Source organism: Heterodontus francisci, chromosome 36, assembly GCF_036365525.1.
Source record: "Heterodontus francisci isolate sHetFra1 chromosome 36, sHetFra1.hap1, whole genome shotgun sequence".
Classification (NCBI taxonomy): Eukaryota; Metazoa; Chordata; class Chondrichthyes; order Heterodontiformes; family Heterodontidae; genus Heterodontus; species Heterodontus francisci.
The window spans coordinates 40,256,562-40,281,951 of record NC_090406.1 but is presented as its reverse complement, the minus strand read 5'-3'; the positions used below and the strand labels follow the sequence as shown (position 1 = coordinate 40,281,951).

The window sequence follows — 25,390 nt, the reverse complement described above, 5'->3', positions numbered from 1 at the left end:
GACAAGACAGATTAACCTTTTGAGTAGAGACCCTTTGTCTGATATGAAATGTTATGCTGCTTTTTGTCTTTCAGACACCGACAGCCCTGCTGTGTATTTCCAGCATTCTGTTTTTATTTGTGACCTGATATTATACAGCTGTTACAAGGGAACACAGGTAGCCATACCACATTGTGGGATTACTTTGGGAATTAACAGGACATTAAACAGTGCCTATCACATTTATACTGGACATGGTTTCCCAACTGGGGGACACGGGTTCAATATAAAAGCAAATACTGGTCATCTGCACTTTACACTCAGCAGAGTAGTTCACAGCCCCAAGTCGTATCGAGGCTGCATATGCAGCCATCAATGGGAAGAGGGCGCTATTGCTATAGGCAGGGTCTCTATTGCCAAATGCAGCTGTTGACAATTAATTTACCAGCAGCCAGTCGATTGAAGCCTTATTTATGTCAAGGCCAGGTGCTGTAATCTATGGCAATCAACCCTACATGGAGCAGATTGAGTGCTGTGATTCCATTTACAATGTATTTCAGAACCTGCATTTATATAGTGCTGTAGTGCATCGCTCCAAAACATCCCAAAGCACATCAGGCAGAATGGGGTGCTTTGCGGTACACTGGCTGTTGCTATTGAGTAACACAGCAAATGGGCCCCGACCAAAATCACCAGTTAATCTGTTTTTGGTGACATAGATTGAGGAACAGATGTTGGGCAGGACACAGAGATCTTAAATGTCCAGCTGACCAACTAGTCTACAGCTGAGTAGAACATCGCATCTGAAATTTGTGTGAGGACAGGATTGTGATTGGCAGCCATACTAGCCACAGTTGAAGAGCCTGCACACACTTGTTACTAAGCTCACATGAAGAATGTCTGTTTGGACAAGGTGCTGGAGGGTTGCCACAACCGCAGGAAGAAACAGCACCTTCACTAGAGGATTGAATGTGGGTCAGAGAATCAAGCTGCAATGGTGCACCCAAATCCCTGCCCTGTACACGCTGTCAGGGCAGATTCCCTTCCAGAAGAACAAAATCTCCTACTTCAGTGCAATACTGAAGGAGTGCTATACTGTCAGAGGTTCCGTATTTCAGATGAGACCCTGTCTGCCGTTTCAGTTGGAAGTAATGTCCTTTAGGGAAGGAAATCTTCTGTCCTTACCAGGATGACTCCAGCATCCTGGCCAATATTTATCCCTCAATCAACATAACTAAAAACAGATTATCTGGCCATTATCTCATTGCTGTTTGTGGAAATTTGCTCTGCAAAAGTCACAGGATCTTACAGAACAGAAGGAGGCCATTTGGTCCATCATATTCATGCTAGCTCTTTGAAACAGCTATGCAAATTTTAATCTCATACCCCAGCTTTTTCCTCATAACCCTGCAAATTTGTCCTCTTCAAGCACATATCCAATTGCCTTTTAAAAGTTTCATCACCCTTTCAGCTAGTGCATTCCAGATCTTAACAACCCTCTGTGTGAAGAAATTTCTCCTCATTTCCCCTCTAGCTCTTTTGCCAATTATTTTAAATCTATGACCTCTGGTTACCAACCCTTTTGCTACAGGTAATAGTTTCTCCCTGCTTGCTCTATCATGTCCTCTCATAATTTTTAATGTTTCTATTAGGTCACTCCTTAACCTTCTCTGCGCTAAGGAGAACAATCCCAGCTTCTCCAATCTCTCCACATAACTGAACTCCCTCACCTCTGGTATCATTCCGGTAAACCTCCTGTGCAGGCCTTGACATCCTTCCTAAAGTGTGATACCCAGAATGGTACACAATACTCCAGCTGAGTCTGAACCAGTGATTTGTAAAAGTTTAGCATGATTCCTTGTTTTTGTATCCAATGCCCCTATTTACAAAGCCAAGTACCTCATTTACTTTCTTACTGGCCTTCTCTACTTGCCCTGCCACTGACAGATATGTGTATGCCCCTTTGTTCTTGCACCCTCCTCAAAATAGTCTCATTTAGATTATACTGCCTCTCCATGTTGTTTCTCCCAAAGTGTATCATTTTTCACTGAACCGCATTAAATGGCATCTGCCACGTGTCTGCCCATTTCACCTGTCTGCCTTCGTCCTCCTGATGTCTGCTATTATCATGCTCACGATTTGGGGAGATGGCGTGCAGTGGCAATGTCATTGAACTAGTAATCCAGAGGCCCAGGCTAATGCATTATGGACATGGATTCAAATCCTACGACGGCAGCTGGCAACTAATAAAAAAATCTGGAATTGAAAGCTAGTCTCAGGAATGGCACCTTGAAATTATCATCGATTGTTGTAAAAACCCATCTGGCTCAATATGTCCTTTCGGGAAGGAAATCTGCGGTCCTTACCTGGTCTGGCCTATAAGTGAATCCAGACGCACAGCAGTGTGGTAGACTCTTAACTGCCCATTCAAATTGCCTAGCATGCCACTCAGTTGTCAAGGGCAATTAGGGATGAGCAACACATGCTGGCCTTGCCAGCAATGCCCACACCCCATTAACGATTAAAAAACAGATGTACTACATTGCCAATTTTTATTACCCGTAAACTTCAAAATTGCACTCCTCATACCCAAGTCCAGGCCATTTATATACAAGAAGAAAAGCAATGTTCCTGACACTGAGCCCTGAGCTTCCCCTCTGCATATTTCCCTCTAGTCAGAAAAATATTTAGTCTTCACTATTCTCTGCCTCCTATCCCTTAGCCAGTTTTGTACCCAAGTCACCACCATCCCTTTAATAGCATATGCTTATATTTTTGAATAAATCTATTATTAGGTACCTTATCAAATGTAAGAAGGCATCAGCGAATAAGGGCCATGCAAAGAATAGTGGTTAAAAAAATTAAAGGTTCTTTATCTGAATGCCCGAAGCATTTGTAACAAGATAGATGAACTAGTGGCGCAAAGTGATAAATAGGTTTGATATAATGGCCATTACAGAGACATGGTTAAAAGGTGGCCAAGACTGGGAAATGAATATTCTAGTGTATACAACATTTCAAAAAGACAAGCAGAATGGAAAAGGAGAAGGAGCAGTCTGATAATAAAGGATGACATAAGGACAGTAATGAGAAAGGATTTTGGCTCAGAAGATCTGGAAGTAGATCAATGTAGGTGGAGATTAGGAATAACAAGTTTCAGAAAATGTTGGTGGGAGTAGTTTATTTGCCCACATAGCAGTAGTTATATCTTTGGACAGAACACTAAGCAATAAAGAATTGAAGCTTGTAACAAAGGCAATGTAATAATTGTGGAGGATTTTAATCTTCATATAGACTGGGCAAATCAAATTGGCAAAGGTAGCCTGGAAGAGTTGGTTGAACGCTGTTGTGACAGCTTCCTAGAACAAGATCAAGCTATTTTAGATCTAGTATTGTGTAAAGAGGCAGGGTTAGTAAGTAAGCTCATAGTAAAAGATTCTCTGGGAAAAAAGTGATCATAATAAAATTACAATATTAAGTTTGAGACCGACATACACGAGTCCAAAACAAAAATCATAAACTTAAACAAAGCCAACGTCATAGGTAATGAGGGGATAGCTGGCTAATGTTGATTGGGTAAATAGAATAAAAGGTATGATGGCAAATAAACAATGGGAAACATTTAAAGAAATGATTCAACATTTTGAACACAAGTATGTGCCACTAAAAACAAAAATTCAGCGACAAAGATCCATCTGTGGCTTACTTGAGAAGTTATGGATAACATTAGATAAAAAGAGACTCATAATATTGCAAAGACTAATGGTAAGCCTGAGGATTGGGAGAGCTTTAGAAGCCAGCAAAGGTCAACCAAAAAGTTGATAAAAAGGGAAAAAATAAAAAAGGGAGTAAACTCGCCAGGAATGTAAAAATGGACTGTAAGAGCTTTTACAAGTCTATAAAAAGAATAGTTAAACTAAATGTCCCTTAGAGACAGAGACAGGGGAAATTACTATGGGGAATGAAGTAATGGCAGAGAACTTGAACAAATATTTTGTATCTGTCTTCACAGTAGTAGTGGTCACCTGTCCAAGGGCAGGTCCTCTGCTTATTTTTCCACACCCATGGACCTGCGCTTTCCTCTTCAGTTGCTGGTAAGAGCCTCCCATTTTTTTTAACTTCCATGACAAATCAGCAATATGACTACGTAAAAAGTACATGAAGTAGTTTCCTGTTGCCTTCCTAATGTGTGTTTTAAAGGAAACACACGACCTCTTCATGAAGGATCCGCTGTCTGTAAGCAGCTGTTGCCCTCAAGTTTCTGGCTCTTCCTCCATCACCACCAAATATTTGCTAGCTCCGCTGTTGACCTTGGCCCATTACCCTGAGAAAGGGACCCTTACCTGGGCCGGGGTCTTCACAGTAGAAGACACAAATTACATACCAGAAAAAGAGGATAACCAAACTGCTAATAAGAGTGAGGAACTAAAAGTAATTAATATCAGCAAGGAAAAAGTATTAAAGTAAATTAAGAGACTAAAAGCTGACGAATCCCCAAGACCTAATAGCCTACATCCTAGGGTTCTAAAAGAGGTAGCTGCAGATATACTGGTTGCACTGGTTATAATTTTCCAAAATTCCCTAGATTCTAGAATGGTTACAGCAAATTGAAAGTTAGTAAATGAAACACCACTTTTCAAGAAAGGAGGGAGAGAGAAAACAAGGAACTACAGGCCAGTTAGTCTGACATCAGTTATCAAGAAAATGCTGGAATCTATTATTGGGAAGTCTTAACAATGCAAGCAGAAAATCATAGAATGATCAGACAGAGTCAACATGGTTTTACATAAGGGAAATTGTGTTTGTCAAATTTATTATAGTTTTTTGAGGATGTAACTGGTAGGGTAGATAAAGGGGAGACAGTAGATGTAGTATATTTGGATTTCGAGAAGGCATTCTATATACAATTTGTGGTGCCACATAAAAGCAAACATTTATATTTATATAGTGCCTTTAATGTAATAAAACGTTCCAAGGCGCTTCACAGGAGCATTATAAAACAAAGTATGACACCGAGACACAAAAGGAGATATTAGGTCAGATGACCAAAACCTTAGTCAAAGAGGTGGGTTTTAAGGAGTGTCTTAAAGGAGGAAAGCAAGGTAGAGAATAAGAGAGGTGTAGCGAGGGCATTCTAGAGCCTGGGGTCTAGGCAACTGAAGGCATGGTCACCAATGGTGGAGTGATTAAAATCAGGATGCACAAAAGACCAGAATTAGTGGAGCGCAGATATCTGGAAGGGTTGAGGGGCTGGAGAAGATTACATAGATAGGAAGGGTCTTGGAGGGATTTGAAAACAAGGATGATAATTTTAAAATGAAGACTTTGCTTGACTGGGAGCCAATGTAGGTCAGTGAGCACAGGGGTGATAGGGGAATGAGACTTAGTACGAGTTAAGAAATGGGCACCAGAGTCTTGGATCACGTCAAGTTTACAGAGAGCATGATGTGAGAGACCATCCAGGAGTGCATTGGAATGGTAAGGAAGGCATGAATGAGGGTTTCAGTAGCAGGTGAGCTGAGACAGGGACAAAGTTGGGCGATGTTACAGAGGTGGATATAGGTGGTCTTAGCGATGGCACGAATATGAAGGCAGAAGCTCATCTTGGGGTCAAATGTGACACCAAGGTTGCAAACAGACTCACTTAATCTTAGACTGTTGCCAGGGAGAGGGATGGAGTGAGTAGCTAGAGAATGGAGTTTGGAGCGGGGACTGAGGCAATGGCTTCAGTCTTCCCAATATTTATTTGGAGAAAATTTCTGGTCATCCAGTAGTGGATGTCGGATAAGCAGTCTGACAATTTGCAACAGTGGAGGAGTTGAGAGAAGCGGTGGTGAGGTAGAGCTGAGTATCGTCAGCATACATGTGAAAATTAACGTTGTGCTTTCGGATGATGTTGCCGAGGGGCAGCACCTAGATGAGAAAAGGAGGGGGCCAAGGATAGATCCTTGGGGGGGGGGAGGGGGGCACCAGAGTTAATGGTGTGGGAGCAGGAAGAGAAGCCATTGCAAGTGATTCTCTGGCTACAATTAGACAAGAATGGAACCAGATAAGAGCAGTGCCACCCAGCTGGACAACAGTGGAGAGGTGTTGGAAGAAGATGGTGCGGTCAACCATGTCAAAGGCTGCAGACAGGTCGAGAAGGATCAAGATGATAGTTTATCTTTGTCACACTCATATAGGTGTCATTTGTGACTTTGTTAAGAGCTATTTCGGTACTATGGCAGGGATGGACACCTGATTGGAGGGACTCAAACATGGAGCTCCGGGAAAGATGGGAACTGAATTGGAAGGTGACAATACGTTCAAGGACTTTGGAGAGGAAAGGGAGGTTGGAGCTGGGATGGTAGTTTTCAACAGTGGTGGGGTCAAGAAATTTTCTTTTTGAGGAGAGGCATGATGATGGTAGATTTGAAGGAGAGGGGGACAACACCTGAAGAGAGAGAATTGTTAACAGGAGGGGAAGTTGGGTGATCAGCAGTTTAGTGGAAATAAGATCGAGGGAATAAGGGGTGGGTCTCATGGACAAGATGAGCTCAGAGAGGGCATGAGGGGAGATAGGAAAGAAATTAGAGAAAGATGCAAGTTCAGGGCTAGGGCAGTGACAAAGGCAGCTGATCAGATGGTCTCGATCTTAGTGATAAAAGAAGTCCATGAGTTTCTCACACTTACTGTTGCAGGTGAGGGTGGAGGGGACAGGGCAGATGGGTTTAAGAAGATGATGTGCAGTAGAGAAAAGAATCCGGGGGCTATCTTTGCATTCTAGGATGATCCTGGAACAGGGAGCAGTTTGAACAGACCAGAATAGACCTTTTTTATTGATTCCTCCATGGGATGTGGGCGTTGCCGGCTCGGCCAGAATTTGTTGCCCATCTGAATTGCCCTTGAGAAGGTGGTGAGCCGCCTTCTTGAACTGCTGCAGTCCATCTGCTGTGGGTACACCCACAGTGTTGTTAGGGAGGGAGGATTTTGATTCAGCGACAGTGAAGGAACGGCAATATATTTCCAAGTCAGGAACATATGTGACTTGGAGGGAAACTTGCAGGTGGTGGTGTTCCCGTGCATCTGCTGTCCTTGTCCTTTTTGGTGGTACAGGTCGTGGATTTGGAAGGTGTTGTCGAAGGAGGCGTGGTGAGTTGCTGCACTGCATCGTATATATGGTACACACTGCTGCCACTGTGCGTTGGTGGTGGATGGAGGAAATGTTTAAGATGGTGGATGGGGTACTGATTCAAACGGGTTGCTTTGTCCTGGATGGTGTTGAGCTTCCTGGGTGTTGGAGCCGTACTCATCCAGGCAAGTGGAGAGTATTCCATCACATTCCTGATTTGTGCCTTGTGAATGGTTGACAGGCTTTGGGGAGTCAAGAGATGGGTTCCTCGCCACAGAATTCCCAGTCACTGACCTGCTCTTGTAGCCACAGTATTTATGTGGCTAGTCCAATTCAATTTCTGGTCAATAGTAACCCCCAGGATGTTGATAGTGGGGGATTCAGTGATGGTAAAGCTGTTGAATTTCAAGGGGAGATGGTTAGATTCTCTCTTGTTGGAGATCGTCATTGCCTGGTATTTGTGTGGCATGAATGTTACTTGCCACTTATCAGCCCATGCCTGAATGTAGTCCAGGTCTTGCTGCATCTGGACACGGGCTGCTTCAGTATCTGAGGAGTTGCAAATGGTACTGAACATCATACATTCATCAGCGAACATCCCCAATTCTGACCTTATGATGGAGGGAAGGTATTGATGAAGTACCTGAAGGTGTTTGGGCCTCGGCCATTACCCTGAGGAACTCCAGCAGCAATGTCCTGGGACTGAGATGATTAACCTCCAACAACCACAACCATCTTCCTTTGTGGTAGGTGCAACTCAAACCAGTGGAGAGCTTACCCGTTGATTCCTATGGCTCGGGCTCCCTGATGCCACACTCAGTCAAATGCTACCTTGATATCCAGTTCATCTCTCACTTCATCTCAAGTTCAGCTCTTTTGTCCATGTTGGGACCAAGGCTCTAATGAGGTCAGGAACCGAGTGGCCCTGGTGGAACCCAAACTGAGCATTGGTGAGCAGGTTATTGCTGTTTAAGTGGCACTTGATAACACTGTCAACGAGTCCGTCCATCATTTTGCTGATGATTGAGAGTAGACTAATGGGGCAGTAATTGGCCGGGTTGTATTTGTGCTGCTATTTGTGCACAGGACATACCTGAACAATTTTCCACATTGCCAGGCAGATGCCAGTGTTGTAGCTGTACTGGAACAACTTGGCTAGGGGTGTGGCTAGTTATGCAGCACAAGTCTTCAGTACTACAGCTGGGATGTTGTCAGGACCCATTGCCTTTGCTGTATCCAGTGCCTTCAGCCATTTCTTGATATCCTGTGGAGTAAATCAAATTGGCTGAAGACCGGCATCTGTGATGCTGTGGAGCTCAGCAGGAAGCCGAGATGGATTATCCACTCGGCACTTCTGGCTGAAGATGTTCACAAATGCTTCAGCCTTATCTTTTGCACTGTATGTTCTGGGCTCCCCCTTCATTGACAATGGGGATATTTGTGGAACCTTCTCCTCCGGTTAGTTGTTTAATTGTCCACCACCATTCAAGATTGGATGTGGCAGGACTGCAGATCTTTGATCGGATCCGTTGGTTGTGGGATTACTTAGCCCTGTGTCATGCAGACCCCCAGCTGCCAAGAATGAGGCATATTAATTTTTGATATGGACATTGATTTTAAACTGTTGCTGGAGCGATGAAATGACTTGTTAAACAGATCAGCTGTGGCTGGAAAAAAACATTTACATACTAACAGACAGTGCTTGTGGAGACAACTGACCATTGCTTGACACATACAACCCACAATGGACTTTGATCACCAGACATTGAAGGTGAGGAAGCTCCCATACCAGGATGACTGCTAAGATGGCCGAATCCACAAATAGACGTGGTCAAACCAGCTAGTCACATAACTAACCTGCTGGGCAACAGGTTGTACACTGAATTGTACAGAGAGTTTGAGAGAAAAAGACTGTTTGCTCCTGGACTGAGAAGACCTCCCCTGTCTGCTCCCATCTCTTTCTCACAAGCCTCTGGACCCACTGAGGGAACATGAACCTCAAGAGAGAAAAGTCTCCTACATCAAACAAGGTTTAAGAGCACTGGGTACCAACGAAAAGCAAGACAGACCTACCTATAAGCAAGGACTCTACAGTGAGCTCGAAGAACAGTAACCAAAACCATCTTCAGATATTGCCTCAAACTTTTTCCACTTTATTTCTTCCGCTCTTTTCTGTCTACCTGCATGTGTGTATCGCGTATGCATGCTAGCATGGGCACGTCGCGTATCTGTAAGTGTTAACCGAATTAGAGTTTAAGTTTAATAAAGTTCAACCTCTCTTCTTTAAACCTAAGAAAACCTGTTTGTGCTGGTTCTTTGCCTTATAATTGGAAAGCAGTGAACAAGGATTCACCAAGGGGGAGCTAAAAACACGGTTTGTTTAAAATTAAACCGTTACGGTAAGACCAGGTGAAGGCCGATAGGGAATCCTAGATCTCTTTCTTACCTGGTCGTAACACTTGCCTATTGCACGATGCTTCCGCTGTTTGGCATGCAAGTAGTCCTGTGTTGTAGCTTCACTGGGTAAACAACTCACTTTTAGGTATGCTTGGTGCTACTCCTGACATGCTCTCCTGCACTCCTCATTGAATCAGGGTTGATTCCTGGCTTGATGTTAATGGCAGAGTGAGGGATAGGCCTGGCCATGAGGTTACAGATTGTGTTTGAATATGATTCTGCTGCTGCTGGTGGTCCACTGCACCTCATGGACGCCCAGTTTTGAGCTGCCAGATCTATTCTGAATCTATACCATTTAGCACGGCAGTAGTGTCACACAACACAATGGAGGGTATCCTCAGCGTGAAGATGGGACTTGGTTTCAACAAGGATTGTGCGGTGGTCACTCCTACCAGTACTGTCATGGAAAGGTGCATCTGCAACAGGTAGATTGGTGCGGACAAGGTCTGGTAGGTTCCCTCACCACCTGCCGCAGGCCCAGTCTGGCAGATATGTCCTTCAGGACTCGGCCTGCTCGGTCAGTAATGGTGCTACTGAGCCAATCTTACTGATGGATATTGAAGTCCCTCACCCAAGAGTACATTCTATGTCCTTCAACATGGAGGAATACTGATTCATCAGCTGCGGGAGAGCAGTAGGTGGTAATCAGCAAGAGGTTTCCTTGTCCATGTTTAACCTGATGCCATGAGAATTCATGGGGTGCGGAATCAATATTGAGGACTCCCATGGCAATTCCCTCTCGACTGTAGACCACCGTGCCGCCACCTCTGGTGGGTCTGTCCTGCCGGTGGGACAAAACATGCCCAGGAATGGTGATGGTCATGGTTGGGATATTGGATGCAAGAATGTTTCCTTGAGTATGACTATGTCAGGCTGTTGCTTGACTAGTCTGTGGGACAGCTTTCCCAATTTTGGCACAAGACCGCAGATGTTAGTAAGGGGGACTTTACAGGGTCGACAGGCTGGGTTTGCTGTTGTCGTTTCCGGTGCCTAGGTCGATGCCGGGTGTTCCGTCCAGTTTTATTCCTTTTCAACTATTGTGTATCGATTTTGTACAACTGAATGGCTTGCTAGGACATTTCAGAGGGCAGTCAAGAGCCAACCAAATTGTTGTGGGTCTGGAGTCACATGGAGGCCAGACAAGGTAAGGGCAGAAGATTTTCTTCCCTTGGACTGGAGGAAGCGGAGATGGGGCCAGACCAGGAGGAACCACCAGGTTGAGAGAGACTGATTTTTCTATCGGGGACTAGGGTGTCAAAGGTGGAGATAAGGGTGCAATTAGTAGCTGCCGAAATGTTGTGGCGAATGGAGGATCAAAGGCTAGATAGTTGAGATTTTGAAAGTGCAGTTGTAAGTGAATTGGGGAATAGTTTTCTGCAGTGATGGATACAGAAGGAGGTAGTGTTGGGGGCATGGAAGGGGGATGTGGGTGTTGAGTGATACAAGGAAGTGATCAGAGATGGCCTTATCAATAATTGATAACATGGGACTTGCAAGACCACGTGAGATGGCAAGGTCAAAGGGGGGGCCGTGAATATAGGTTGGGGAGTTTTCACGGAAGGACAGATTTAGGGAGGAGCAGAGGACAGTGAACTCGCAGGAGAGAGAACATGATGAGTTGAGATGAAGATTAAAATTGCTGAGGATGAGAAGTCGTTCGGTGCAGAGACTGAGGGAGGAAAGCAGTGATCACATCTTTTATCATACTTGGGAGGGCTGTACAGAATGATGATTTAGATATAAAAAGTTGCAAGGGGTTGAACAAGGTGAGATGCTTGAAGGAGGAGAAAGTGCCGGAGGAGTAGGGGGTCAGGGCAAGGTGTGATCTAGTGATAAGTGCTATCCTGCCACCATAACGGTCTTGGCGGGGTAAGAGATGGAAGATGTAGCCAGGCGGGGAGGCTTCATCAAGTGACAAGATGTTATCACCCCTCAGCCAGGTTTCCGTTAAGGCCATGATGTTGATGTAATCAGCCAAAATAAGTTCATGGACGGCAAGGGCCTTGTTCACAAGTGAACGGACATTCTGGAGAGAGATGCGTAGAGGGGTGGTGTGAGATGATCCACTGGCAGAGTCCACGGGGTCAGCAGTGGGAGGGGTGAATTGGACAGGAGGAAGATTGGCAAGATTAGCCCCCAGCAGGCGTAATGGGCTGGAAAGTTGATGAGAGTGTGGGTTGGGCAATATGAGGTTACTGCTCATAATAAGCCAGTGCCAAGTGCATGTTAGCCTTTATTGCAAGGGGACTGGAGTATAAGACTAAGGAAGTCTTGCTACAATTTTATGGGGCTATAGTGAGATGTCAGGCAAGCCACCCCCCCCCCACCCCCACCTACCAAGGCACACATTATTTTGCCACATGAACGTTAAAACTTAAAATTGCAAACCCCTGACTGGAAGGACATTTGCATAGTACTAGCAGTGTTGGAACAAAAGGGACCCAGTCATTGCTTCCCCAATACAAAAGAAGTGGTCAAACCAGTTTTAGTCACATGACTAGCTGGCTGGAGGTTTTTTGAATTTGAACTCCCAACAAAGGATTTGAACTCAGACAAAGCTGAGTGCACATGGAGTAAAGATCTCTCCTGGAACTGAAGCAAGAATTACAGCCTCTCCTGTCTGCCTGCTTCCATCTCCTTCCCACGGAACTGAATCTTGAGTAAACACGTGAAACTCAAAGAGAGAAAAGTTTCCTACGTGAACAAGGTTTTAAGACGACTACTGGGCCCCAACGAAAAGCAAGGCTACTTACAAAAGGACTACAGTGAGCTTGAGAAAGAGTAACAAGATACTGCCTCAAATTGTTCTACTTATCTTTTCTTCTGCTCTTTTCTGTCCCTATTTGCATGTGTGCATCGCGTGTGCATGCTAGTGTGGGTGTGACGTATATCCGTAGGCGTTAACTGTATTAGAGCTTAAGTTAAGGTTTAATAAATTTCATCTTTTTTCTTTAAACCAAAGAAAGCCTGTTTGTGCTCATTTCTTTGCCTTATAATTGGAAAGTTGTGAACAAAGATTCACAAAGGGGGAGCTAAAAACACAGTGTGTTTAAAATTAAACCCTGTTACCTGAAGACCAGGTGAAGATAGTAACAGACCCCTAGACAGCTTTCTCACCTGGTCGTAACATGAGACCACATCCAGAGTACTGTGCGCAGTTTTGATCTCCAAATCTAAGAAAGGATATACTTGCCTTCGAGGCAGTACAGCAAAGGTTCACTAGACTGGTTCCTGGAATGAGAGGATTGTCCTATGATGAGGGGCTGAGTAAATTGTTCCTGTACTGTCTGGAGTTTAGACGAATAAGAGGTGATCTCATTGAAACATACAAGATTCTGAAGGGATTTGACAGGGTAGACATTGAGAGGTTGTTTCTGCTGGCTAGGGAATCTAAAACATGGGGGCACAGTCTCAGGATAAAGGGTTGATCACTTTGGACTGAAATGAGGAGAAATTCCTTCACTCAAAGGGTTGCGAATCTTCAGAATTCTCTACCCCAGAGGGTTGTAGCTATTCCATCGTTGAGTATATTCAAGGCTGGAATAGATAGGTTTTTGATCTCTCAGGGAATCAAGGGATATCGGAAGCAGGCGGGAAGGTGGAGTTGAGACAGAAGATCAGCCATGATGGTATCAAATCGAGGCACCATATGGTCCACTTCTGCTCCTATTTTCTTATGTTATGTCTTTTGAAAGTCCATATCTGCAGCATCTACTACACTGCCTTCATAAACCCTCTCTGTTTCTTCATTAAAGAACTCAATCAAGTTAGTCAGATTTGCCTTTTGGCTGCCTCATTTCCTACTTTACAACAGTGACTACACTCCAAAAATACTTAAATGGCTGTAAAGCACTTTGTGATGCCCTGAGATCATGAAAGGCGCTACAAAAATGCAAATCCTTCTGTATTCATCTCTAATAATCCTTTTACATTTTTCAAAACTTAAACTTATGCGAGGAGCACCGTGAAAATCCATCCTACCCGAGATTTTTCCTCTAATTTTGTCATCATGACGATGGTTGCACTTCTCTGCTCCCAAACCATCCTCCAGAAGTCCCCGAACGTTTCTGGGAGGGGCCCCTGCGTGGCGATGTAGGCATTCTGTTTTCGGTAGCCATCGATGTAGTTTGCATTGATGTAGTCACTGCCTGTGATACCTGCCAGTCAGTAGCAGAAAGAAGGAGTTTTTTTAAAAAGTGGATTGCACAATGGCTGTGACATCTGTGTAACATTCAGTCACTCTGCACATCCTCATACTCTGCTGGGACCTGGGCTTCCATCTAGGATCATCACATTCCAGAGTTTGAGTCAGTCGTCTAGAAATTTCTATAAGGTATTATCAAACAAATACTTAAAAATGTCTTTCAATATTTCAAATGGGCAGGTATTAATTTACTTAAAGTAATGTGGAACTCATTACACAAGGTATCGCTGAGGAAAATAGCATAAATAAATTTAAGGAGAAGCTCGATAAGTACATGAAGGAGAAAAGAATAGTAGGTGCAAATAAGGTGAAATGAAAAGGGTTGTGAGAAAATTCAAATGGAACATAAATGCTAGCATAGGCCAGTTGGGCCTAACGGCCTGTATCTGTGCAGTAAATTCTATGTAAATCGACACTTTCACTAAAACAGCAGGGAGAGAAATTGTGAAAGCAGAGCTTTAATGAAGCTCCTAAGTTAGTTAGAGACAACACAGCAGTGAGCGAGTATCAGATAATTGAAGTTAGTGTAATTGTCCTTCCTCCCACACATGCTTGCATCTAGCGAGGCTCTGTGTTGCAACACAGCCCTGCAACACTAGCCCAATCAAACACTCCTACACAGATCTCATGGCTCAGTCTCAAGGCCCAAATGTCTAATTGAAAGGTTTCCAATTATTTTTATCAGCAAATTAAAGAGTGAAAGAGCCTCGCCAGTTGTAACTGTAACAGCCATGTGTCCATGATTTCCTTGATAGTCACAGCCAGTGGGCAAGGGTCTCTGCTGAGAGCATTAGCCTGGAAAATTACCTCCTGAAACTAAGGTCACATTCCCCTCTCAGTCCTTCCTCCATCTCTTGCCAATGATTTGGATCTGACCCAATTTGCCACAAGATACAGCGACAGGTTGCGACCAGCAACTTCATGCTTGTTTTCAGGTCTGAGGCATATATGCAGATTATTAACTGCGCTATCTTGTGATTGAGGGTATACAGCAGGTGCAAGCAATGAAAACAGCAAAGTCCAGACTTATTGTGAGCCTCGCACAGACCGTTTAAAATGCAGTGAGAAGCTCCAACAACTGCCAGAATTTTCCCAAGACAAAGCCTTACATGAGTTGCTGCTGCAAACTTCTGTTATCTGTACCTCAACTCCTATTCTTCACCCATAATAGTACACAACCTGTTACTAATTTTGAATCTGCCTTCTCTCTGATCTTGAGGGTGCCAAACACCAGTGACCCCAAATATCTGGGTACTCTTGACTGCCTGCAAATCTCCATTTCTAAGGGCTGGGGGGAGGGGCAGGGGTAGGGATGGTTTAGAGGAAAGGGAAGATCTTCATTAATGTAGATAACTGAGCTTCCACTGTGTATCCCATCAATCTACTACGTCTTAATTTACTTTAGATATTCCATCTTCTAAGTTGAAAACTTGTCACAACATCAAACACACTCACTGCACTGTGGATTTCTCACACTGGGTTAATTTGGCCTAAAGAGTGCCGAGCAATATGTTTGATTGGTCAGAGTGGTCCAGAATTAGGGTAAGTGGTATCAGCTGAGTCAAGCAGTGCTAATGACTGAAATTATATGCTAATCTTGAAAAGAATTACTTAATTTAAACAGAGATTGCTCCCTTCAGTTCTGTTTTTCTTTCAGGTTGTGGCATGTACACTAGACCCTGGCTTCATACCTGTCTTCTGTCAGCACTGTGGTAGTGCACTTCCCAGAATCAATAATGAAATACTGTTTTATTGATAGTTAATTTTTTAGAAGTGCAGTGGAACAATAACAATTCCACTAATCAAGCCCGTTCCTTCAAGGATCACAGGAAAATCTCATTGCGTACGCTTTGCCCATGCCACTTTATACTGAAGATCCATTTCCAGTAGGGTTGCCAACTCAGGTTGCACTTAACCCTGGAGGTTTCATCACATGACCTCCTGCCGCCAACCACCTAGCCCTGCTCCCACCATTGGTCACCAACACGTCCATCTTTGCAATGCAGCACCTTCCCATGCCATTTGGAAGATGATTGGCTGACTGGATGACACTGGAGTGTCAATCGACAACCTTTTTCCTATTTCCAATATTTTTATAATTAATAAAATTGTTCAAAGAAAAAAAAAGCACAATTTTTTTTAATGCCCTTATGAATTTTCTCCTGGGTTGCTCACAGCAGTGTCCTGGAGATTAATCTTTGATTCCTAGACCCTCCAGGATACTCCTGGAGGATTGGGAATCCTAACCTCTTTGAGATGTTATTGTGTTCAGACTTTCAGGGCTATGAAATCCATCTACATGCCACCATGGATCAGATTCCACCCTCAGCAGTGGGCAGACATTTAGAGCACAATCACAACTCATATTTTCTTGTAGTGAATGTTCCCTGCTGGCTGGGGAAAGATGGGGCATGGACTGTGCATTAAATATCACTACCGACGGCCAGTAACATTCACTAGTGGCAGTGCTACCCCTGCAGGGTCACGGGGAAAAACCTGGTACTCCGTATCAATTCATTTATACTTAGGCATTGCTGCCAAAATTAGAACTGCAATACAAGAACGTATTAATCGCCTGAGAAAAGGCCTTGCCGTATTTCCCTTTCCAGAGATAAATCTACCGAAACTGCAGAACAAGCATTTAATTTTACATCCTGCATAATGTACTCTTGACCTTTATCCACCCACCCCCCCAGCTATGACATCTCCATTGCTGTAGTAGGTCAGGGCTAATGACAATCCACTCTAACTCCATCTGTACTTAAGAGGCTGGATTTAGTGTTCCCGTCGCAGCTTTTGGCGGTGGACCTGGAAGTGGGCACCGTCACTACAAGTCATGTGTGTGGTGGGCCCATTGCAATCATGCAGCAGGCGGCCAATTATAATAATGGAGGCATGGGGCCCATCCAATTAAACGACGGGGGTGGGATTCGAGGTGCTGAATGTGGCTTTCGATAACACCGAGTAGGTGCTGGTGTCATATTTAAAGCCCTGCTAGCCCTGCTTTCATTGCTGCCCTTGCATCATTTGCTGTTTGCTGCTGAAACTGCTGTTGAAGTGACTCCTGGACCTCCCCACCTCCCAACAAGGACGCCAAAGTATGGCAGAGGCAAGACAGTGAGTTACCCCTGGTTTGGGAATGCCTCCCTGGAGACTGTTCTCCAGGCTACTAGGGAAAGGTGGGAGGTCCTCTTCCCTAGCGATGGCAAGAGGAGGCCCTCCTGCCTGAACAAACAAACCTGGATGGAGATCGCAGAGGAGGTCAGCAGCTCTTGGGTCACCCCTGTCGCCAAACATGGGTGCAGTGCAGGAAGAAAGTCAATGACTTCCTTCAGTCTGTCAAGGTGAGTGCTCCACACCACTCTCCTTTTTGGGTACTGCATGTGGCTACGTGGCAGGCAGTGCAACATGGGGCGGGAATCACCACAAAGGCACTGGAAAAGGGGGTCAGGCATCACCATATCCTGCCAGATGCACAGCTGCATCTCTGTCACAGGCCACAATCTTATGATCCCCCATTACCTCTCCTGAGAGCTGATGTTGGGGATGAGCCATATAAGAAACCCCAGCAGGGGACAAGGGGCTGCCACAATTGTCCTGTGGCCCTACCTGTGAGGTATTACTATCTCCCTCTTTCCACTGGCAGGACAAGCAGGCCCATAACAACAGGGAGACCTTATGGACAGGTGGAGGAATTGCAGACATCCGACCTCTATCTGCAGCTGAGAATGAAGCACTGGAGTTGGTGGGGACCCAGGTTAGCCGCTCAATTGCAGATGGTGAGACTGGAGTTGATATCCAATACACTTCTGAACATCCGCATCATGCATGGATATCATGATGAGATCTGCACAGCTTAATGCACATATTTGTGTCCTTTCATGCAGGTCGGCACCGCCGATTCAACCAGAAGGGCCCCATGCCTCCATTATTATAATTGGCCGCCTGCTGCATGATTGCAATGGGCCCACCACACACATGACTCAACCAGAAGGGAGACGCCGATCAGCCTTTGAGGAGGAGGAGCAGCAGTCAGCGGATGCACCATCACATGACTCTCCTGCACCTTTCTCCAGCACAGAGTCATTTACCTCAGTGGGTAGACACTGGCTTTCGAATCAGTGTCACAAGCTGGTGAGAGCACCACACACACACCCAAGCAGCTGGTTGAGGCTGAGACAGCCAAGGCCTCTGAAAGTCGGAGGACTGAGAGTGGCCAGGCCCATGCTGACCTCGAGTGTCAAGAAACGCAATATGCCAGATGGGGAATATTGTTTCATCAGTTGGAAATTTGCATTGAAGTTTTGATGGAGGAAATCCTGCAGTTGGCTTTTGGAGGGTTGGAGGCCAGGATGGCCACTGTGGTTTGTGCCTGGGACATTTTTCACATTCCGGGGCCTCGGGTGGGAGACAGGTCTGAGGAGCATGAACCCAGAACAATGGCTTCCTCTGAGTGATTGAATTACCTAAGATTGCTTCATTAGCATGGCATTCAAGGCAATCCTAACACCTTGACTTTGAAAGAGCAAACCCCTCCAACTGTGAATATTGCCATCCTGGGGCCTGGGGAGTCCATTCTGAACACTGAATCTCATTAGAAGGTTCCAGAGAATACACTGAGGCCGTCATGTGACTGTCTATCCATCTTTGTTAAAGTTGGGAGTTTCCTTGAACAGAGACTCAAGCCAGTAACTCAGACTGTGCAGCAGCAGAAAGGCTGTGTGCCTCCCCCTTTCTCTCTCTCCACTCTCTCTCCAAATAACACCACAAGTGGCAATCGATCATGTCCTCTTCAGGCAAGGCCTCCCCCCTCTGCAGGTGTAGATTGTGCAGAGCATATGCGAGACTCTCGCTGAGACACACTGCAGGGCTCCACCAGATCGATCAAGGCACTGGAATCTCATCCTTAGCAGCCCAATGGCCTACTCAATGGTCGCACGGGTGGAGTTGTGGCAAATGTTGTACCTCTCCTTGCTGCATTGCAAGGGTTCCTCACAGGCTTAAGTAGCCATTTCTTCAATGGGAAGCCCTTGTCCCTGAGAATCCATCCCTGAAGGTGAGCGAGGGGCCTGAAAAGTTGTGACACCTGGGACTGTCGAAGTATGTAGGTGTCATGGCTGCTTCCCAGAAAGCGGGCCCAGACCTGCAGGGAACACTGGTGGTTGCACACCAGTTGCACGTTGATGGAATGAAAGCCCTTCCTGTTGATTAAGGTAGCTGGCTGGTCTGTTGGAGCCTAGTTAGCCACATGAGTGCAGTCTATCACACCTTGCACCTGGGGGAATCCAGCGATGGCCCCAAATCCAATAGCCTTCTCAGCCTGATGGTCAGTGTCGGACTGGTAGCACACATAGCCGCCAGCCCTCTTGAATAGGACACTGGTCACCTCCTTGATGCAGCCGTGGGCTATTGCCTGGGAGATCCCAAACATGTCCCCAGTGGATCCCTGGAATTAACTACACATGCAAAAGTTAAGTTCCACTGTGATCTTCAGGGCCAGTGGCATAGGGTGACCCCCAAATCCCATAAGTTGCAACTCATCCCACAGCAGGACACATAAGTCAGTGACGACCTCCCTGGAAAGCAGTAGTCTTTGCTGACAATGCCACTCGGACATTTGCAGGTAGCTGAATTGTGTCCAGTACACTCTGGCACAGATGAGCCCTTTTTGGCATGACCGGCTGCTGTTGCTCTCGTCGTGGAGATTCACGGGCAGGTGCAGGTACAGGTGCAACTGGCACCTGGCCCTCCTTCCGTCAGAGGCACTGCACCATGCCAGGGAGGTCTACAAAGACAGGGTGTATGAGACCTTTGCCAGGTAATCCGTAGGCTTCCAAAGCCTTGCAGAGATGAAGATGCCTTGGCATCTTTGCCTTTGCTACTCCTCTCGGCTTACACGCTGATGGCGCCTTGATGATGGCCGACCCTCTTACCTGATATAGTATGGCCACCCAACCCTATGGCCACTTGTGCAGATGACCCAGCAGTATGGCCACCCATGCAGGTGACACAGCAGTATAGCCACATGTGCTGACCGCTCAAGACCAAGCCCACCCATGCAGAGCGCCCAGCACTGCAGGGTGACAATGACCTCTGCTCCGCTCTCTTCTCCTATGCAGTTCTGGACACGGCTGCCTACCTGCTGCGGCTCGGTACCGCCACTTTTCAATGGCCGGGAATCTGAAGGCATTTGAGGGCTGCCCGTCATCCCCTTAATCCCAAGCTCCCCATTGAATTGTGATCAATTGAATACAAATGTATTATAAATAACTGTTCTACAATTTAAATACCACCCCCACCCAGTCCCATCGCATTGGGGCAGTCATGACGATTTGGTGCTTTCCTGCCACTGACTAAGTCTGAACCGATGTCACAAAGTCGGATTTCCTGGTGGACGCGTCCAATGCCATTCTCCATCCCCCTTGTCTCCATTCCTGCTCCAAATGGGCTCACTAAATTTAACCCAAGGGTTATAACCCTCTCCAACACTTAATATACCCTGGCACTTCAGTACTGAGGGAGTACTACACTGTTGGACTTGCTGTCTTTCAAACATGATGTTAATCAAGGCTTCCCTAAGGTGGACAATAAAGATCCCATGGCACTGTTCAAAGAAAAGGACTTCTCCCAATGTCCTGTTTAACATTACTCCCTCAGCAAACCCAAGGCTTAGGAATTCCCCGGCCTAGGATCCCATCTCCTGGCCACGTCCCTCTGAATTGGGTGACCTTGTTTTGGGCAGATGGAGGCTGTGCTCCAAATAAGGTCTTGCCCAGAAACTTGCGAAGAATAGCAGAACTCAGTCCACCGCCAGCTATCCCCCTCCCTCTTATACTTCCACCATCTATTCCCATCTCTCTTAAAATGTAAATTCTGAATAAAAATGTAATTTGAATATTTGTGTTGAGATGATACTGGGATGCGCTGAAGTTCACCAGGATATTGTAAAGAGGGAGGACTCGCTTTCAGCTGCTATATGTAACAAATCTCAACCGAATAAACCTCATCCGTAGATGCACACCCTGATATCAGATGGCATTTGGTCATGGAACAAATGTACGAGCAGTCATAATACTTTGAAACATGAAGGTGTACGAAACAGACTTTCACATAGGAGCGTAACAATCATGGCAAAACTATCAAGCAGAGGGAGCACTGTGACACTTGGCTAGTTGCTTGCTGTGTGAAAACTGCGGCATTTCCTTATTGAACAACAACAATTCATTGGCTGTGAAGCACTCTGGGACTTCCTGAGTACATGAAAGGCCTCATATGACTGCAAGTTCTTTCAGTGAATCTTGCTGTGTGTGTGGATTCACATGACAAGATTGGGCTCAGCCGTGATGCTCCTCTCAAATCATCAATGGTAACTTTCTAAGTCCACACATGATGATGAATGGGCGCTTGAGTAAGGTACCAGAGGGAGGCTGCTGCCTGTGGGACAATCTCTCAGCGTCTTCAGGACAGGACTGGAGAAAATTGGAGAGCAAGTGAAAAGTAGGGAAAGTGAAAGGAAGATGAAAAAACACCTGACCTTTTTACTGGGAAAAAAAATGAATATCAATTCATATTTGGCCACGTATCTTCAGGGCACCCAACTTCATGTACTCTCTAGATCAGGAAAAGGGCAGCAGTATGCTCCAACGAGGATCAACCATTCTTCTCTAAACAAATTTACGCCAAACATGAATAATGGACAAAAGTGATGTCCTCAGGCTCGACAGCTTTCGAGGAGTTAATGGAGAGTCATCGAAGGTCATCTGAAGCCAATATTCTGCCTCCCCACCATAAACGAAAGCCAATTTTAGTCTGTGTCATGGCTGAATTGATTGGGGCCCAGTACATTACTATATTGCCCCATAGCATGTTTTTTCACAGGCTGAGCATTCCAATTCATCATCAGTATTATGATGCACAGCCTGATCCCTACAAGCTTCCTCTGTCATGGCTAAGTAATTTCCAAGCTTGGCGCAGAATGGCCATAGGCTATAATTACTTGGGCCTCCAAGACAATCAATTTCCTGACTGACAAAAGGCCCCTCATTACATTTTGCCAGAAATATACAGCATATATCACAGAAAAATTAGCTGTGCAATAGATCAGTGAAACTTTAAAAAGACACTCTGTGCTTTTCTGTGCTATCAGCTTGCTCCTGCACTCTGTGGAAAACTCAACATTGATTTCTATATTTTATCTCTTATTGAATTCTTTCTTTTTTAAAAAAGGTGACTGTCATATTATCAGTAATAGCAAGCTGGATTAACAGGATACTGTTGCTATTCTATAGGATATAAAACAGGCATCAAGTTTGCCGCAATGATGGAAACCTATGAAAGTACTGATGCAACCACTAAGGGAGATGTGTACCCTCAACCCCCTCTTCAAATCTTTTCGGCATGTGTGGGGATAGGGTGGGGTGTGTGTGGTGGGCACAGTGCCTCTATGTGAACAAACTGGTGTTGCATGTTAGAGCAGCACGGCCTACCATTATGTGCGCATACACGAAAGAAGCCACATTGGTGTTTTTTTTTCTTTCATGAGATGCGGGCATCGCTGATGAGGCCAGGATTTGCTGCCCATCCATAAGTGCCCCTGACAACTGAGTGACTTGCTAGGCCATTTCAAAGGGCAGTTAATAGTCAACCACATTGCTGTGGGTCTGGAGTCACATTTAGGCCAGATCAGGTAAGGATGGCAGATTTCCTTCCCTAAAGGGAAACTAGATGTTTTTTTTTAAAAAACGACAATTGGTGATAGTTTCATGGCACCATTACTGAGACTAGCTTTCAATTCCAGATATTAATTGAATTTACTAATTGATTGAATTTTAAATTCCACCAGCTGCCATGGTGGGATCTGAACCCATGTTCCCAGGGCATTAGCTTGGGCTTCCAGATTACAAGTTCAGTGACATTGCCACTACATCACCATCTCCCCAATGAGGCAAATTTGATTCTTACACCAAGCTCATTGGAAAACTCAGTTACCAGCACCAATGTGGTGGAAAAATTGCTCTAATCTGCATCTGTAATGATACTGCAGTGACATTCGAACAGGTCCACCACGTTGCTACATGACTGCCATAGTATTCCTCTCTCGGCACTCTCCTTTGCAGTACAAATTTATAATCATGCCACTGTGGCCACTAGCGTACATGTGGTATAGTCTGGCGAGCACTTTAGAAGGAAACAATGCTTTCTTAAACCCAATGTGCCAGACCTTGCTGGAAAAATAATGGAGTGATAACAAAGCAAACCGTTACTAATTTGAAAATTGCCAAGACAGTTCAGTAGATTATGAATAGGTTTTGAGTTATGAATTTTCAGAACTTGTTGATCAATTCATGCTGCTACACTGTTTGCTTCATACAAATGGCAGCTTGCCCTCAATCTCCCCATAATATTCAGGTACGTGCAGGATTTCCACATTAAACGTGCCATGGAAAGTTAAGCCTAGTGATTAGAGCATAAGCACCCTGTTAACAATGTCAATTATTAATGCAATGCCAATCAACCTCTTTGGCCCAGATGGGAACAATTTAAAATGTGCAGTCACATTCCTGCAATTGATCAATTGTTAGAGATTTTAAAAGCATCAAATTTTCTTACTTTTCCTTTCTGTAACTGTCATCTCCCACTCAATCCAAACTTTCTTTCCCTCTCTATTTCCCTTTCTGTACCTGATTTGACTCTAATCCTTCTCAGTTCCTCTGTTTCTTTCTCAATCCTTAAACCTCATTAGGTAAGCAGATACATTGCTGGTCATGTTTTTGACTGGGTTCCAGATGCCTCGTTGCATCATAGTTCCAGCTAGTTATGGAGTAAAAATCTTTTTGGCTGAAGGGTACAGAGAAAAGTCTCATTAACGAGGTACTTCACAAGATGCTCTGTTCCAGCAAAATCCTGCCCTCTATTTCCATCCACTTCTTTGTGGCACAGGCCTACTGCTCAGGTGAATAGACCTCGTTTCAGAACATTGGCTGTTTAGAACCGTCTAGCCGTCCCGTCTGCCCCAGACATTTCAGCATGTCTCCTCAGCACTTTACTAAGTTCAACTGTCTCCATATTGACTCATCACACTGCCTGGTGCTTAAGCACATTCTTTCACAAGACTTGGAAAATGTGGAACTCCTCACTTCCCTCAGATTTCCTTTCTTTCTACAACCTACAAGCTTCTAAAACCTAAACTTGGAGACAGCTAATAAGTGCTTGTAACTTATTACATAGAGTCATAGAGTCGTACAGCATAGAAACAGGCCCTTCGGCCCAAAGCGTCCATGCCGACCATAATGCCTATCTATTCTAATCCCACCTGCCTGCATTAATTCCAAATCCCTCTATGCCTTTCTCATTCAAGTACTTGTCTAGATGCCTCTTAAATGTTGCTACTGTTCCTGCCTTCATCATCTCCTCTGGCAGCTCATTCCAGATACCCACTATTCTTTGTGTGAAACATTTATCCCTTTGATCCCCTTTAAACCTCCTCCCTCTCACCTTAAATCTATGCCCTCTAGTTTTAGTCACCCCTACCGTGGGAAACAGACTCTGGCTATCTACCCTGTCTTTGCCTCTCATAATTTTATATACCTCTATCATGTCCCCTCTCAGCCTCCTTCACTCCAGCCTATCCAATCTCTCTTTATAACTCAAGCCCGCCAAACCAGGCAACATCCTTGTGAATCGTTTCTGCACCCTTTCTAGCTTAATCACATCTTTCCTGTAGTGCGGCGACCAGAACTGCACACAGTACTCCAAATGCGGCCTAACCAACGTTATGTACAACTGTAACGTGACGTCCCAACTCTTGTCCTCAATGCCTCGGCTGATGAAGGCAAGCATGCCATACGCCTTCTTCACTACCCTGTCTACCTGTGTTGCCACTTTCAGGGAACTATGTACTTGCACCCCAAGGTCTCTCTGCTCAAGAACACTCCCCAGGGCCCTGCCATTCACTGTATATGTCCTGACCTGGTTTAACTTCCCAAAATGCATACTTTGCACTTGTCTGTGTTAAATTACATTTGCCAATCCCTTGCCCACTTTCCCAATTGATCTATCCTGTTGTAACCTTAGACAACTTTCTTCACTGTCCACATCTTAGAGTCATAGAGTTTGACAGCACAGAAACAGGCCCTTCGGCACAACGCGCCTGCGCCGACCATCAAGCAACCGTCCAAAACTAATCCCACTTCCCCCCAGTTGGCCTGTAGCCTTGTATATTATGGTGTTTCAAGTGCTCATCTAAATACTTCTTAAATGTCATGAGTGTTCCTGCCTCCACCACCCCTTCAGGCAGTGTGTTCCAGATTCCAACCACCCTCTGGGTGAAAAGATTCTTCCTCAACTCCCCTCTAAACCTCCTGCCCCTTACCTTAAATCTATGCCCCCTAGTTATTGACCTCTCCGCTAAGGGAAAAAGTTTCTTCCTATCTATCCTATCAATGCCTCTCATAATTTTATAAACCTCAATCAGGTCCCCCCTCAGCCTTCTCCACCCCAAGGAAAACAACCCCAGCCTATCCAGTCGGTACTCATAACTGAAATGCTCCAGCCCAGGCAACATTCTGGTGAATCTCCTCTGCACCCTCTCCATTGAAAACACATCCTTCCTATAGTGTGGTGACCAGAACTGTACACAG

General features: G+C 45.1%; 1 protein-coding gene across 1 annotated transcript in view; it reads right to left on the bottom strand.

Moving 5' to 3' along the window:
* Nucleotides 1-25,390, bottom strand: part of LOC137351760 (receptor-type tyrosine-protein phosphatase delta-like) — a 583,992-nt gene that overhangs the window by 72,077 nt on the left and 486,525 nt on the right. The window contains exon 27 of the mRNA XM_068016566.1: nucleotides 13,529-13,704. Within this exon, the coding sequence (XP_067872667.1) occupies nucleotides 13,529-13,704 (176 nt within the window). The remainder of the gene's footprint in view (nucleotides 1-13,528; nucleotides 13,705-25,390) is intronic.